Below are 18,075 nucleotides of genomic sequence, written 5' to 3' on the forward strand. Positions count from 1 at the left end.
CTCTGTACTTAAATACCACTACAAAAAGGCTCTTGAAGTCAGCATTTCTTTTAACCTTCACTTGAAAAGCTGGAGGCTGCGGATTGGATGAATTACTGCAGGAAGCTAATCTTCTTCCTACAATAATCTGACAACTTTTCTTTTATTTCCTACTGTTGAGAGCAGGGTGAGTGATTGGTTTGTGTTCTCACAGTAATCTGAAGACTTTTTTGTTAAACATCTTTATTGCTTAAAATGTAGGCAAAGATACATTAACAGAAAAGAAAGCAAACTATATTAATGTTTTTTTTTTGGCCATTTACGTACATAATGCATCAAATATTTGTTCTTTCTTTGTAATTATAATCAGTCCAGCCTTTCATAAATTGCTGAATTCTTGCCTTCCCTTAAACCTCACTCCTGCTCCTCCTGAACATTGTTATGTATGCATTGTTCCCACAATTTCCATTTATTTCTATGTAATTGGCTCCTTCTCTTTTCTAAAAATCCATTGTCCAATTCTTTTACCTCTTTTATAATATTCAGTACTTCAAATACTGTTGGTGTAAGACTCTGATTTCCATTTTCCAGCAAATACTTTTTTGGCAGACAGCAAAAACTTAAGGCTTTACTATGTCTCTAGACAATCCGATCCTGGGTCCTAGCTGCAAAAAAGTCATGTCCTTATTTACAGCCATTTGCTCACCCACCATTTTTGACAGAGTACACTGTAGTGAATTTTTTAAATTTGCCAACTCATTACATTCCAGAAACACATGTTCCCAGTTACCTCTTTTTGGTCTGTTGTTGAGACTGATGGTGGTGGTGGCGGGGCATGGATATGCTGGGGAATGATTGGCTGAATTACTGAAGGCCAACCGCTTTCTACAGTAATCTGAATGCTCTTCAGTTAAAAAAAACTTGGGGGAGGCACCTGAATTGGCTGCTCTACTGTGGGAAGTTAATCAGCTTTCTGCATTAAGCAGAATAAGCATAAGTTATTTTATTTTATTTATTTTTTTTCTCTTCACTTGCACAGCTGTGGGAGTAAAGCAAGGAGATAGGGATATTCAGAAAGGTAGGGAAAGGGAAGAAAAGCCCTCCTGTCTCCCAAAAAGGACAGTGATGGGTATACAGCCATTAAAACCCATCCCTCTTCCTCCTCTTCAACAGTCCCTTTGCATTTCCTGAGAATGGGAATCTGTCATTTCAGAGAGAGAGAGCGAGACCTGTTTTTCCCCAAAACAAATCACACGACAAACTCATGTTGAAATCCCAGCATCAGCAGGGTATATAACAAAAGAAAAAAGAAAAGAAATCATGCCAAAAATTAGAAATTGCAATGCCCAACAAGGTAAAAACTCCCTCATCAATTTAAACAAGCACCTCGGGGGAGGGGGCGCTAATCAAGTTTACCAAGGCTAGGATTGAGACAAAAATAGCCCTCCAAGCCAATGACATTCACAGTGCTTTTTTTTCAGTTTATCAGTCTAACTGTAAATGGAGCAACTTAGAGTGAGATGGAAAATATAGCCATCTAATGGAAGACAAATTTAGCTCCAGTTTTACCCCCCCCCCCCCCAGGCACCCATCATTAAATACTTTTAACCATAACCCCCCAAACAATCAGTAGGGTACAGATCCTCACTGCACTCTTAAAGGCCAACAGTAGTGCATCAGTGGGCCTAGATAATAGCCCAGGATGCTTCCTAAATGGTATGAAACATGCAGTATCTGGACTACTACAATCACTGTTTAACTGTCCCCTCCAAACAGGCTTTATGCTAAGTGAATGTAGGACTCCAGCTGTCCTCCCTCTGAACAAGGGTGGGCTATTTACAGACCCATAAGTCTGACTAGTCTCATATGCAAAGCCATGGAAAGAATTAGCAGGAAAAAAATAAACTATGATACAGGAAAATTTCATTTACTAGATGTAAGCCAGTTTGGTTTTGTCAAGGGCAGGTCATGCTTACTTAACCTTGTGGACTTCTTTGAGAAGGTCACCAAAGCAATGGATGAGGGAAAAACTGAACATACTGCCTCCCTTGACTTGGTCAAGTGCTTCTGATATAGTACCCCACTTGGACATTGTCGACAAATTCACGAAATTTGGTATACACCCCCTAAATCATTTGCTGGATAGCCAACTGGCACACATATGGGACCCAAGAAGTTAAGATAAGGGAAGTCTACCTCCACCAAGAGGCCAATCACAAGCAAAGTCTCTCAAGGCTCAGTCCTGGGAGGTGCTCCTTTTGGCATCTGTTTTTCTGAATTCAAGGACAACATCAAGGGCCTCTAGCTGACCAAGTTTGCAGATGATTGTAAACTTGGTGCAGTCATAGAATTTTCATGTGACACAGACACCCTTCAAGAAGGCTTAACAGATAAATAACTGGTACCAGAGCCACAGTCTAAAACGCAGTACTAGGAAGTGTATATTATTATCCTTTGGGAAGACTGATATCCCTGGTAAATACCACATTGATAATACAACCCTAAAAGTTGACCCAATGATCAGGGATTTGGGAACAAGTGTAGACAGTAACCTGCCCTTTGACCAACATGTGTCTACTCTGGTAAGGAAATTGTTCTACTTCACAAAACTTATAGGTAAGAGTATGGCATCTAGGTCCAAGGATGTGTTAAAGTGCAGTTTAAAATATACATAAGTAACATTAATTACCTTTTAGTCTTGAGTCAAACTCTTCAGGATGTGCAAAACATTTTCTTTTTATTTAAATCCACATATGTCATGGCTGGGAGACTACCTTCACAATGTTTTCAAATCAGTCTCACCAAGCAGCAAAAACACGCAGTTTTTATTTCCTTATCAGTATCATGCATGCAGAATACTGATGTTGACAAATAGGGTCTCTGCAGAACCTTGTGCTTCTTGGTTAGTGCTGCACATGAACACTTAACAATCATTTTTTTAGTAACAGTAATGTTTTAGAAAAACACAAGCCACCTGACCTGGCAACCACTCTTATTTTTCGACCTTGTAAATTTCAGTACCAGTAACATTTTATCTCCCCAACATTTCTTTTAACTACAATACCAGGAACTTAAACAGCAATACGACCGAAAAACACTCCAAAATCCACAGAGGAGCACGGTGTTCCAAAAAACAGTTTATTGCAATACTGAGCGCTTTCATCTGAACTGTAACCAGACTTCTTCAGAGTATACAAAAACAACCACACACAGGTTTAAATACTCTCGTAAGCGGTCACATGACTTCACACACCCACTTAAGTACAAAAATACAAATAAGAAAAAAAAAGCAACACCTAAAATCATACTTTTACACAATAGATTAAAACATTTTAAATATTTTAAATGTAAATTTTATTTTTCTACAACATTACATTATTATACTTGATAAGATTTCAGTTTTAACACACTACCTATAGAAATTTGGTCATTAAGTCCAGTGGGAGAACTAGCATTTAGCCTCAATTGCTATAGTAACTCAAATTGTTACAGTAAGCCCTCCCATGGACCTCCCCTAGGGTTCCTTAAAACACAGTCCAATCCAAAAAATAGTAATGAGATGGATTATTATGGACGTGCTTAGCTAAGGAATTAGTAGCCTTATTTTTTCTAATATCAAGGGAGTGCTCATATATTTGTTCCCTTAGCTTTCTCTGGGTTTTTCCTACATAGAAACTGTTGCATTTTTGACAAAGGACCAAATAAACAACTCCTTTAGTGTTGCAATTACAGGCAAAGGTAGATTTGAAAAAATATCTGTTAACATGAATTTGATCCGTAGTCAATATAAACTTACATTGGGTGCAAGAACTGCACCTCTTGTTAGAATACATACCCAGATGTGTAACATGGGGTTCCAAAAGTTTTTTTTATAGTTCTTCCTTTTTTATAAACAATAACTGGCGTACCCCCAGTTTGTCCGAAATACCATTAAACAGAGAAAAAAATAACCAATTCTTAAGAATGTTCCTGATAGCTCTGTCTTCTGCATAGTATTGCATTACAAAGCATGTAGAGAAAGCTGTCCTTGGTACATCAGCTTGATTGAATAATTCATTAGCAGACCCAATATTGGATCTAATAAGTGGCACAATAGTGTCAGTCTGTCTTCTACTCCTTACGTCTGAACTGACAGACCTGATTAGATGAAGAGGATGACCTGTAGCACTAAACATGTTTGCCAACACTTCACTTTCTGCTTCAAATAGATTATTATCTGAAGTCATCCTGGCCAACCGAATATATTGACCCTTGATGATTCCCCTTTTTTGAAAGTTGGGGTGATTGCTTTCATAGTGTATCAGACTGTTACAGTATGTTTTTTTTTTTTTATACACAATACTGTTAATACTCTGTTTCTCATAAGTTTTGAGCATAGTAACATCTAAATAATTAATAGAAACAAGGTTAAAGTTATAGGTAAATCTCAAGAAGGGTATGGTGGAATTCAAAAAATTCCACAAAAGGAATTTTTGTAACTACCCATCCCAGCCTGGGAAGGTCCGAGCTCACATAAAACAAAATCTCTTTCACATTGTGTACTTTCTTCACTTCCTGGGCATTCCAGACGCTCTAGACCATAGTAAATCCCTTAATCTCTTCAGCACTCTCTTTACCTTCAGTCCTTTGTTAATGCACTTTACAGCTTAGTATTAGAATGCAGTTGTGAAACCCTTAGAACTACAGTAAGTATCTGTGGTTTACATAACTATGCATTTATATTGGATATCATTTTTAACATACATATTTATTAAATATCTTATTTGTGCAGAAACTGTAAGTTAATATGCATTTTGTGTAGAGTAATCATGAGTGATGCATTTTTCTCTAACATATGTCATTGTTCTGCTGTACTTGACCCTCCTCAGACCAGTTACTGAATACAGAGCCCCCTTTGATATGTACCTATCTATGGCATATGCAGCAGCTGGGGTATCCATAGAGGTTTTTCACAAAAAGAATACAGGGCATAAACAACGTCTTACATGGACCACCTCAAAGCCCTGTCCTTGTACTTTGTATCTTACAGGCTGCTGAGAGGTGATCTATGCCTGGCCTGTAAAGCATCCTTTTTATCCCAGCCTGATGATTTTGTTGCACATCCACAAGTAAACAGCTTCAGAATTACCCAATCTAGGGACCTAAACCTCCCCTGCAACATAAATAGGATATGCTGGGAGGATAGGTATGGTTCTCAAAGACTATCCCTTCTCTGGAACAGGCTTCCCATCCATGTCCAGCAGAGTTGGTCCCTAACCCAATTCAAGCTTAATCTGGACCAGTGGATAGGAAAATGGAAATTTTATCCATGGTCTGGCACCTGTGGCTCTAATAGAGAGGGACATCCTGTAAATGCCTGACAAAGCATGCCCAAATCTACATATACCTTATCAAAACAAAAAAAAAGCATGGTATAAATCTGCTAGATTCATTTGGTTAGGGTGGCTAGGCTTAAAAAGACCCCCGGGGGTCTTTAGCCCAGTAATCACCTATGAACTTATAAGAAGGCTCTCAGATCTCCAAGCCTTTGTGGTATTGAAGCCCTCATTGGTGGTTGTAAAGATATAAGTAGTCTCAGGACAAATCCCTCTTTAATGCTTAAGACGATACCAGAACTGGCATTGAACCAGGCCGTACATCTGTCAATATTCTAACCTAACCCTCGTAACAGGAATGGAAATGTATGTATTTGGTGGAGTCCGTAGGAATCTCTGGTATTATTTCTCCAGGAGATGACAGTCTACCCAACTATCTGCACTCCGTGTACCATGTAACTGTAGCAAATAGTTTCTGGCTAGCAGACTGTATCCCCTTCTATGAAAAGAATAGAAAAACATTTTTGGCCATCTCAAAGTGTCTATGAGGCAGCTACTTGGACAACTTTTCACACTTTCTCTAAGCACTAGAAGCTGAATATCCTGTCCAGGAGCAGAGCAGGTTTTGCAGGTGCTGTACTGTAGAACATATCATGAATGTCCCTCCTTTCTGGGAGTTTCACTACAGCAGTGAGCCCTTTGAACATATAGCTGAGTGAGTATACTTACACTGACAGTAGCTTTTTAAGCATGGGGACCACTTCTGCAGTGTAGACATTTACTGTCCTTCCCCCAGCACTTGGGGCTACCTTTACTGATAGTGTATAAACCATCTACTTTATGGATAATCTCCAATAGGATTAGGCAACACCTGTCTTCAGAGTAAAAAGAAAAGAGAAAAGAGAGGGTGGTGTCCCCTTATTATCCTATTTTGTATTATTTATTGGCACAATCAGCTGTTAGAATGAGAACAGCCTGAAATCCTCCATTAAAGGTGGGTGGCAAAGTAGTCCTTTACAAGGCAAAGATATAGGCCTTTAAGTTCATATGCAAATCTTCAAGAGATTTTGCAGATTGAAAACAGGGTGCAAAGCTTGCCCTTAAACAAGGCACACTGTATGATAACGTTTTCAGCAAAAAAAAAAAAAAAAAAGAAAGTGATGATAGCACCAGTTGCTCCACCTGTTAGTCTGATTTCCTGGTTAAGGGAAGAGGTCAGCAGAGTCGGGCAGCATCGGAAGAGATCTCAAATCAGACTGGAAGGATGGACATCTGCTGTGTTTATTTCCCTTGGCTAAAGATTATTCCACAGCAGTGATCTCCATACTCGAACATCTGCTCTTTTGTGGAGTGTACGTAACTGAACTGTCTTTAACCCTGTAATATGCATTGTAATGTAGCTATAATGTTCTTCACCAAATTAATGCTGCATCTCATCTGGGTTAGCTTGACAAAGTGCAAAATGTGACTTTCTATAATAGGGTATCATATTGGGTGCTTTATGTTGCAGGCTTTACGAAGTTTAAAAGCAAAGAAACGAGCTGAAAAACAAATTGATGGATTTCACTTGAAGCTGGACACAATCCAGGCAATTCTCGATCGAATTTATTCTGCTCAAACAGACACCACGGTGAGATTACACACTATTTGCTGGTTGTTTCTGCTGTAATGCGAGTACTGCTTCTTTCTTTCATTGCACATACTGCTGCTTTTTTGCCTTTTTAGAGAATTTAATGAGTGCAGTAAATCATGAGCTCATGAAAAGCTTCCCCAGTTGCCGTTGTTTACTGATGGTAGATGTTCAGTTGCTTGTACTTTTATTCATTTGAGTGTACCCCTCATCTGAATGTTTACAGGATTTTTTTAAGAGCTGAAATGGGTGCAAGCTTCTGCTTACAGTGATATCCTGTAAACTGAACTCTGTACCGAACCTTGATTACATTAATTATCAGCAGTGTTTTTGGTACAATGCATTTTTGAGCAGATACAGTGCTGATCACTTCACTAAGTGTATGCTTGCCTGACTTGTAATGAGCCTTGACTAGTGCTTCAGAGCCACTGCAGTTGCTGACTTTATTTTTTATCCTTTCTTCCTTTAAAGACCCTCATATTAACAAGATAGCTAGTACTAACCTGTCCGCTAATTCTTTGCCTTAGGTGTCTCTTACCTTACCCGGGTGAGGGTTGTGACACCCCTACAATGGCCCAGTAATCAAGGAGCCTCAATCCTCACCACTGGCAACAGCTAGGGGGATTGCTACTGAGTGCAATTTCCCTTAAGAGCACACAGAGATCACAGTCAGTCTGGGGCAGTTTTCTCCCTCTTTATCCAGATCCCCAGTAAGACTCCCCACTGGCACAGCTATAGGGTTGAGATCTCAGCTGAGTGGCCAAGCTAAAACCTCCAGCACCCTCTCTGTCCATCCAGTGCTTCGTGTCCCTGTCCAAGTAGCTGGCATACACACACACACACACACACACACACACACACACACACACACACACACACACACACACACACACACACACTTTGAGATTTGATTTATATACAAACACACACAAGCACACATATACACACACACACACACACACACACCTGGGAAAGGCTGGCACAGGTTTACTAGCTATGTCCCGTTTTCCCCATACTATAAGGAAGTTTCCACTGCCACCAACCACTACTTATCAGCTACTGGAAGGCCCTTAACAAAGGGTGCCCGATCCTACTGTGTAATGTTACTATTATCCAAATGATAGTCTGACCAAAACTTGCAAGGCTATTTAAGAGTGTACTGTACAGTGTCACCAAATACATATGCACGTACGCTAAGAGCTTAAATAGGTCTCACAAATATCAGCCACAAAGATAGGATTAAATATATTTAATAATAAGTAATAAAAGAACATGACAATACTCAGTCAATCAACACAGTAACTTCAGAGTTCAAAATTACAGGAAATAGTTTAAAACAGCATTGCAGGACAGTCTCAAATAAATACAGAAAACATCTAAACTAATCTTTACTATATTCTTATCAATATCTAAAAGAGATACTATGCTCTAAATCTTACTTCAGCAAGGCAAGTGCAGATATAGTGATGATGAGTGGATGTTTCCAGGTCAAAGACAAAATACAAAATGCCCCGTCTCTCTCTGAGAGAGTTCTTAAATTAACATCAAATATTACTGCTGGGTTAACTTGGATGACATCACTTTTTGTCACCTGACTTCAGTTCCCAGACTAAAACAGAAACTACCAGAATTTAACATTTCTGTGTGAAAATACATAGACAAAGGCTTTTTCAGAGCTGTCCAACTGTTGGAAGTCATAAAGCAATAAACCACTTCCACATTTCAAACCTAGTAATTACTTCTCTTTCAAGACGATACAAAACACTTCTAGCTCTAGAAATTGAGTTTGCTACACTGAAACTGAGAAATAACAGAATTGTAAAACAATTTAATTTCGACTTATTTTCTTGGAAGTTTTGCAAGTTAACCTGTTTATGTTCTAGTTTCTACTGTTAAAACATGCATTTGCACTTGTTTATAGGCATTTAAGTTCTAAGTTAGCAGGGCATGCTGCGGTTACATTTTAGCTCAGTACATAACATACAGTTCTGTATAAATCATATCAGTATTCACAAATGACATAGAATTATTTACACAATTCCAGACAGATGGGCTGGCAATAGTTCCCTATATCACAAGGGTGAATCCAGATTTTCAAGTGCAAATCGGGGCAGTTTCCAGCTTTGTCCAGAATAACCTTATTTCTAATATGAGGCACTACTTCCTAGTATCTCGCCAAACCTTTTCTCTATATGTGTGGCACAACTCATACTCTTGAGCTGATCTGCTTTGACTTACACAGTCAGACCTAACTCCATAGCTTATTTTAGTACTGTTCAGAGAAATATCCATGTCGCATGACTAACTACACAAACTGCTGTATTATCTTCTTAATTTATTGTGCTGTGACCTTTAGGCATTATTTGTAATGTGTGTCCTGTATGTATGCTTGTTGATTTTTTTAAGTGTCTTTCTCTGTTATATATTCTCCATACTATGATAGCATTATTAATGTAACACTATTTATTTTGTCTGTTATGGTGCTTTCACTCTTGGCCTTCCTGTAAAAGGGCCAGAAGCCCAGTGTTCAAATACCAAACAGAGCTAAATAGATCATACCAGGCTTGATTGTATTTGCATTGCAGGAAATTGTCTCTTACAAGAATGGATCCACAAACGAATGGGCAGAACGAATAAAATCAACAAAAAACAGCTAGGTAATTCGAAAATGATTCAGAGATGTTCCACATTAGATAAATGCTAGGTAGCCAGTACACAGCATATCTGAGACAGTGGCATATAGAGGCTGTAACTTCATAGGTTCATTATTATAGGTTCATAAGTGTTTACTAGGTTAATGATCACAAGGGCCTTTTAAAGCCTAGCCATGCATCCCAAATCTCTGACAAGCTTTGATACCCTTGATAAGTGTAAGCATGGGCCTGGGAGGTGAACAGGTTTACCTGTTTGCATTAGAGACATAGGTGCCAAATGTTGACACAGACTAACAATTCCCTTATCATATTACGATAACCCTTTCGGTCATATGATGTTTAGACTGCATACAGAGTAACCATATTCTAAAAAGTGTTCCTCTATATTTTCCAAATTCTGTTTTAGAAATATACCTCTACATCCCTCAAAAAATCAGTTAACACAGATAATTGTTGACATAAAATGGTTGGTAGCTATCCTTTCATAGCAGTTTGCTTACTGCTGCATTAACAGTTTGCTTTCTGTAACATTTTCAGACTTACAAATACTCACACCACAAAGGTATTAGCATGTTCTCAGTCTGCTAGACCAGTGTCCTTTTATCATCTTATGTAATAATTTAGCACTACCATTCCAAATAAAAAAGCAGTAGTTAATGCAGCATGTGAAGTATTTAACTCATCTGAAAATATTTTATCCTGAAGCCCAGAACACTCATTGCAACATAAGGGTATAGCAGTGTCAAAACTACGGTTATTCCAATGCAACAAGTTGAAAGCGTTTTCCATTGTAAAAGAGTATGTTATACTTAAGTGCAAACTAGTGTGACACAAAGATTTCAATAAAATATTATTGCATTAAGCGAAATGTACTAACAAATGAATACGCTCAAGTACTTCATCATGCATTATTTTACTTTTTAATGAGATAATGAGATGGAGTCTTATATAGTAAACACTTCTCTATCTCGGTAATGGCACTATGATTTACAGACTACAATAAATTGTTGCGTAAACTTTAAATTGCTTTGTTGGCAGTTGAACATACATTTCAACAAACAGCTAAGGAATTTAGAATGGGCTTCATCAAAATATCCATCAATAAAATATCTCCTACCCCAAATGTTTGACTCATTGGTAATGCCTGTTGCCATAAAAGATGGAGATCTGGTGACTTCAGCATTTAAATATTTGTACTGAGATATACATTATTCCATCAATATAAAAATAAACCTCTAACTTTCTGCTGACTGAAGTTTGAGTACATAAAATGTTATGTTGTTCCACAGTGTTTATTTATATATGTATGTGTGTAACAGCCTCGTTTTTCCACATCAACCACGACTATCCCTTATCCACTTCATTTATATCTACACTCTCTGTATGATTTTATTTTTCATTATTCATTTAAAAGTAACACTTACTTTTTGTTTCCCTGAGACTTTCAGAATACTTAAAAACCTTTCAAAGTGTCATATAAAATACAAGGCAGATGGGCACTGTGGCCATTTATGCTTTGCCGATACCATACCTCCTTTTTTCAAGGAATGACAGATTTCCAAAACGAGATTTGTAACTCTTGTTTGTAAGTATTTGCAGTAGGATGTGCTTGTAAAATCATATTAAAATATACTACAAATTAAATAAGAACCTCAGAAACAACACTACTATGATTACTTCTGTTACTGTTACCAGCAAGCCTAACTTTTAAATGAATATATCTTCCAGAATGATGGAAATTATCTAGAGGTGGAAACATCAGTAAAAATGTGCTGGTATATCATTCAGATATTTACTTACCATAGGCCATTGCTCAAATTAAGTTTAAATACAGTAACTCTGCTTCCACAGGAGCTCTGCAAGGTTGTCCTCTTAGTCTTCCATTGGTTGCATCCTGAACTTAATGAAATAAATGTCCTTATTGTATGGTGCTGTTCGCATTACTGTATGCATAAGTCATTTACTTTTGATCATTTTCATATGTCTCACATTCCTACAGTTATACCTCCTAGAATAATTAATTTAGTACATCTCATATTTTGCTTGAATGGTTACTACATACAGTTTCAACACTTGCACTGTAATTTAGTCTCTTTACTTACCCATTTTCTTCAGCAAAAATTAGATGTTTTTCCTGTCCTTTTAAAGTCCCATGGACTGATGCTGTTGCACTTGGCTCACTTTTTCAAGGTTAGAACCTTGCACAGCTTTCCAAATCTGCTCTGAATTTTGTTCAGCCATATTATCGTTTTGTATTTCCTTTCCCCTCATAGACTTGTATTCAGCTACACTAGTCCTTTCCACATGCAATTTATCTTTCATCCACATTTTTCTTAGCTTGGATGTCCAGAGACTTGCACAGTACTACCCTTTAAAAAACATGATCACCTGTACCCAAGCAAAAAGTATGCTCCCCCCATCACCGCACACCCTTTCTCCCCTCCTGTTGTCCTCCTGTGTGTTCTTCTGCTTGCTGTTCACATTTTCTGCCTGTACTATCTCCCCCTTTTCCACCAGATTTATTATAACTTCGCAGTTTGCAGTGGTAACCTTCTGTGAGCTGCACACATTGCCTCATAGCTGTGAACAAGGCCACTTTGATGTGTGTGTGAATATGCAAATGATCAACTACACCACTTGCCTGATGCCTTCCTTTAGGTCATAGGACCACTGAGAAGATGGTTATTCAGCAACTCTTTCATTGTCATTATCAGTGCTGCACAGGTTCATGTCATGACCACACTTCAGCAGCACACATGCATGCATAATCTTTGTTATGCCTGACCACACTTCAGCAGCACACATGCATGCATAATCCTTGATGTTCATCGTGCGTACAGCTGCAGTCATAACAGAAGGTTTCTCCTGCCGTCAGGCGGGTCCTCGGTCGGCCGAATTCCAAAGTCTAGGTCCGGCGTCGGTTGTTGTCGCTTGCTTTCCTGACGTCAGCGCGACAGGGGTATATAAGACACAGCCGACGCCATTTTCTTCAGTCTTTTTTGCCGCGCGGTGCTCGAAGCAGAAGCAGTTCGCAAGTGTCGGTCGGCCAGCTCCTGAAATTATGAAAATTTGGAAACCGAAGTCTTCTTTAAAGCTAAGTACCCCGTTGGGGAAACTTTTCTTGCCTCAGACCGATGTCAGACAAAGTTAACAATGGTATTTCTTGTGGGTAGCAAATACCGCATAAGGATTTCCATTCCCTCTGTATACCTTGTTTAGGCCCAGACCACGACGTCTCGGGCTGTCGCTTTTGCGCTACTTTCAATAAATGCACTATTAAGCGTCGGGCGGAGTTCGCCCAGCACTTTTTTGCTAAAGCTTTTGATTATAAAATGTTGTCGGAGACTCCGACTATCGTTTTGTCCAAAAAAACGCAAGGACAAAGACCGACACGCGAAGTCCACGGTCTCCACTGACACCACGCCAAAACTGGCTACACGTGGTCCGGTTCTCAGCGAGGCGCCTACGCAGCCCCTGACTACCGACGACACTTCTCTGGCGGTGTCTTCTGTAACCGAGACCGCGGGTGCCTCGGCCCATACCCAGACTACAGCTTCTGAAGCCACTGTGAGTGTTGAGCCTCCTAATGTGGACAGGTCCACTTCCACCCATGGTGTCTTTAGACCGTCATCTTCCTTTTCCATAAAGGCCTTTACTAAGTCCAAATCAGCCATGCATCCCAAGAGGCCTGTTGCACAGGGCCCATCTCCAGGCCCCATGCCTAAAAAGCAGATGCTAAAAATGGCTGAGGATTTAATTACTCTTATCAGGGGTTCACAACCCCCTCCGGACAAGAGACCCAGAGTGGAGGAAGATTCTCCCTCTTCTGACCAGGGCTCCATTATTTCAGAACATTCTGATGAAGAGGAACACTCGTACTCCCCTTTTGAAGATTCTGATGCAGAGCAGTCCATTCCTTCTGTATCTCCCCCAGAGGATTTTTCTTTTGGGGAAACCTTGCATACCTTGAGGGAACACTTTCATTGGGAAGGCCAAGACTTTTCTGATTCCAAGAAAAGACTTAGGGAATGTCTTTTGCTACCTCAGCACAGACCTCTGGCGATACCTCCTGTCTTGGACATACTTGATGATGTTTACTCGGAGGCTTGCCTTAATCCGGATTCCCTGCCTCCTGCCCCAGTCAAGCCTGATAGATACTACAGAGTTCCTAACTCCCACCAATTTCTTTACAAAAGCCATAATGCTGACCCTGAAACCATTTCTCAAGGCCCCAAGGGAATGAAGGCCTCTACTGCTAAGAATCCACTACCTTCCGAAAGAGAGTCTAGATCCTTAGAAAGGTGGGGAAAAAAGGTATATACCTCGGCCACCCTAGCCATGAGGGCCTTAAATTGTCAGTTCCATATGCTTAAATATCAGCAGTTTCTGTTATCACAATTAAGGAATAAAATGTCACAACCTGAACAACCAGATTTGAAGGAGTTGCAGGATATGATGCATAGTGCAGAACAAGTGGGTAAACACACCTTACAATGTGGCTACGATGCTCTAGAGGCCTCAAGTAGAGCTGCTGTTACAGGATCAGTCATTCGTAGACATGCCTGGCTTAGGGAACAAACCTTGCCTGATCATGTTAAAGCTAAACTACTAGATGCTCCTTTACAAAAGGATGTATTATTTGGTACTAATGCTGAGGAGATACTACGGAAAATGGAAGAAAAAGCTAAATCTATGCAAACTGTCAAAGCTTTTCTACATGTTCAACCACCACGTTTTAGCAGAAATTGGCCTTCAAAAAACTGGTCCTTTCCAGCCACGGACAAGCCCCAAAGAGGTAGATACAGGCGCACAAGGGGCAGAGGACAATCTCAAGGATCATATAGAGGCAGACAATGGCAAACTCCAGCACCAAGAGGTGGCGAAGACAGTGCACAACAATACAGGAAACAATCCCAATGACTTCCCCCTTTTCATGCCAAGCAAGTCTCAGCTGGCAGCACCCTTGGGAGGAAAGCTGGCATTATTTACAAGAAATTGGCATATTATCACAACAGACAAATGGATCCTGGACATTATAAACAGAGGCTACAGATTTCATTTTCACACTCTTCCAAAATGAGAGGCATGCCGAACCTGCCACACAATCAAAGGGCAGAGGCTCAAATACAAATTTCAAAGCTCATGGACATGAAAGCTATTCAAGAGGTACCTACTCACGAACAAGGTCAAGGTTTTTATTCCAGACTATTCCTGGTACCAAGGAAAGGAACTGACTGGAGACCCATTTTGGACTTATCCATCCTAAACACATTTCTACTCGTACCAAAATTCAAGATACTCACCTTACAGCAGCTTCTTCCCATGCTGGGCAAGGAGTCTTGGCTGGTAACATTGGACCTCAAGGAGGCATACCTGCATGTCCCAATCAGACAAAGCTGCAGAAGATACCTCAGATTTCTTGCAGGTTCAATCCACTATCAATTCTCTGCATTGCCCTTTGGCTTATCTACTGCGCCCAGAGTATTCACGAAATGCCTGGCATCAGTAATTGCCTACTGCAGACTTCAAGGGATACAAATTTACACGATTGCCTGATCCAAGCGGACAGCAAACACATACTTCTGGAACATCTGGCTTATGTAACACGGTTATTGAATTCTCTGGGATACACAGTCAACAAAGAGAAATCCAGGCTAACACCATCTCAGAAAATAACTTTCCTGGGTGCCAACTTGGACACAAACACCCAGATGGCCTATCTTATGCCAGAAAAACAGGGGCAACTAACTCAGTACTTCAAAATACTAGCAAATTGTACCAGGCTAACTGCAAGGAAAATCCTGCAGGCTCTGGGCTTCATGGCATCTTGCATTCTTCTAATCCCATGTGCAAAGTTGCATATGAGGAAACTTCAATGGTACCTAAAAAACCTATGGTCTCAACATAGCCACAGTTTGGAAACAATAATACCAATAATCCCATGTTTGCAAAAGGAATTTCTATGGTGGGCCCAAGCATGCCAGACAAACATAGGTCTACCGTTCTGCAAGCCTCAAGCAAATCAAGTCATCACAACAGATGCCTCAGACTATGCCTGGGGGGCACACATGACAGACAGGTGCATTCAGGGCAAATGGTCCCAAAAGGAAAAGCACCTTCACATCAATCAAAAGGAAATGCTAGCAGTGATAAATGCAATTACAGCTTTCAAGGACCTCCTACATCCAGGGCAATTATTGATAAGAACAGAAAACACCACAGTAATGTGGTACATAAACAAACAAGGAGGAACACATTCATACCCCCTGTGCAGGCTAGCCATGTCACTTTGGAACTTGGCTCTGGAATAGCAAATCGAACTTCAAGCACAGTACCTGCCAGGATTGGAAAACACGCTGGCAGACAATCTAAGCAGAAATATGACAGACCCACATGAATGGAAGTTGCATCCTCAAGTGTTTACAAAGATAATCCAAGCGTGGGGAAGGCCAGACATAGATCTCTTTGCCTCCCACAGGAATCATCAATTGACAAAGTTCTGCTCAAGGACCTTCCATCCAAAGGCCTGGAGAGTGGACGCCCTTTCTTTCAGTTGGGCAGCACGGACAGTTTACGCCTACCCACCTTTGCCTCTTCTGCCCAAGGTGCTCTTGAAAGCCAGAGCAGACAGACCGAAGATGATACTGATTGCTCCAGACTGGCCAAGACAACACTGGTACCCACTCCTTTGGAGCCTAACACATACTCCTCCCTGGACCCTACCTCTAATGCCTCTTCTACTGACTCAGCACAGCTACAAAACTCTTCACAGTCAGCTGAAAACACTCAATCTGGCTGCATGGAAAATTCCTTAACACTACAACAGACCCTACTCTCCAAAGAGGTGCAGGATGTCATTTTGGAGGCCAGAAGGCCATCTACTAGAAAGGCTTACTCCGCAAAATGGAAACGGTTTTGCGCTTGGAATGAGAAAAAAGGCCAGGATCCTAGAAAACTGAATTTGCCTCAGATATTACAGTATCTAGCTGAGCTGTTGAACAATGGACTTTCATTTTCCTCCATCAAAATTCATGCCTCAGCCATTTCTGCAGAATACAACACTGATCCACCCTTATTCTCTCACCCACTCTTAAGACAGTTCCTCGGAGGGGCTAAAAATATAAGACCTCCAAGGAAACAACCAATACCAGCCTGGGATCTTAATTACATTCTAGAAAAAATAACATTGCCTCCCTTTGAACCAGCTGCCTCAACAGATTTGCAATATTTGTCCTGGAAAACAGCTTTTCTTCTGGCCATTACCTCAGCTCGTAGGGTTTCGGAACTACAAGCCCTCATGGCTATGCAGCCCTTTCTCATCTTCCATCAGGACAGGGTTTCCCTACGAACCAACCCGTCATTTATGCCTAAGGTAGTATCCAGGGTAGCTTTAAATCAGGCCATACACTTACCTACCTTTTACCCCAATCCTCAAAGCAAAGGGGAAAGGCTGCTACATTCCTTAGACATCCATAGACAGCTACGTTGGACAGAACAAAGCCTTTCAGGAAATCAGAACAACTCTTCGTGTCCTATGCTGTAGGAGCTCAAGGGAAGCCAATTTCCAAACAGACAATTTCGAAATGGATAGGCCACTGCATACGGTTTTGTTACTCCTTTCATGGTAAATCTGTACCTGCAGGCATCAGATCCCACTCCACAAGGGCCACAGCTACCTCTGCAGCCTTCCCCAGAGGAGTCCCTACCAAAGATATTTTGGAGGCAGCCACTTGGAGTTCTGTGCATACCTTCACTAAACACTACCACCTACCTTTATACTCCAAAACTAGAGCAGGCTTTGCTACTGCTGTGTTGCAGGGCATTCTGACTCTTCCCAGTTCCACCTAGTGCCTACCACCCTGTGCGTAGCTTTGGGATTCTACCCATCTGTTATGACTGCAGCTGTATGCACGATGAACATAGTACAGTTTTGTACCTACCATAAATGTAGATGTTCAAGTGCTAATACAGCTGCAGTCCAGGTTTCCCTCCCTCCTTCCCCTCTGGGTACAGACCTAGGGGCTAACTCCTCATCTTACAACTTGATTGGGTTATCCTTCTGTGGTGTATTTGCTTGCAACTACTGGTTTTTGATTATATTGTAATGCATGATTATATATCATATATATATTTTTATATATATTGCCTTCCTTCTGGGGGCACCTGACATCTGGGGCAAGAAAGACTGAAGAAAATGGCGTTGGCTGTGTCTTGTATACCCCTGTCGCGCTGACATCAGGAAAGCAAGCGACGACAACCGACGCCGGACCTAGACTTTGGAATTCGGCCGACCGAGGACCCACCTGACGGCAGGAGAACCCATCTGTTATGACTGCAGCTGTATTAGCACTCTAACATCTACATTTATGGTAGGTACAAAACTGTACTTTATGCCATATTTGTGCTAAATTCTTCATGTTTACTGCTGCATGGTTGCTTTATTCTTTTTTTCTGACTAGCCTTTGTAAAGTCTCACTTCCTTCACCTTACAATAGAC

At 40.6% G+C, this 18,075-nt stretch overlaps 1 protein-coding gene across 2 annotated transcripts in view; it reads left to right on the plus strand.

The window, feature by feature from the left end:
• CHMP7 (charged multivesicular body protein 7) overlaps positions 1–18,075 on the plus strand; it is a 421,425-nt gene that overhangs the window by 114,404 nt on the left and 288,946 nt on the right. For both annotated transcript variants that reach the window (XM_044083012.1, XM_044083013.1), the window contains exon 6: positions 6,805–6,924. In XM_044083012.1, coding sequence (XP_043938947.1) covers positions 6,805–6,924 — 120 coding nt within the window. The remainder of the gene's footprint in view (positions 1–6,804; positions 6,925–18,075) is intronic.

Source organism: Protopterus annectens, chromosome 9.part0 (assembly GCF_019279795.1).
Source record: "Protopterus annectens isolate FY-2018-M chromosome 9.part0, PAN1.0, whole genome shotgun sequence".
Lineage (NCBI taxonomy): Eukaryota > Metazoa > Chordata > Ceratodontiformes > Protopteridae > Protopterus > Protopterus annectens.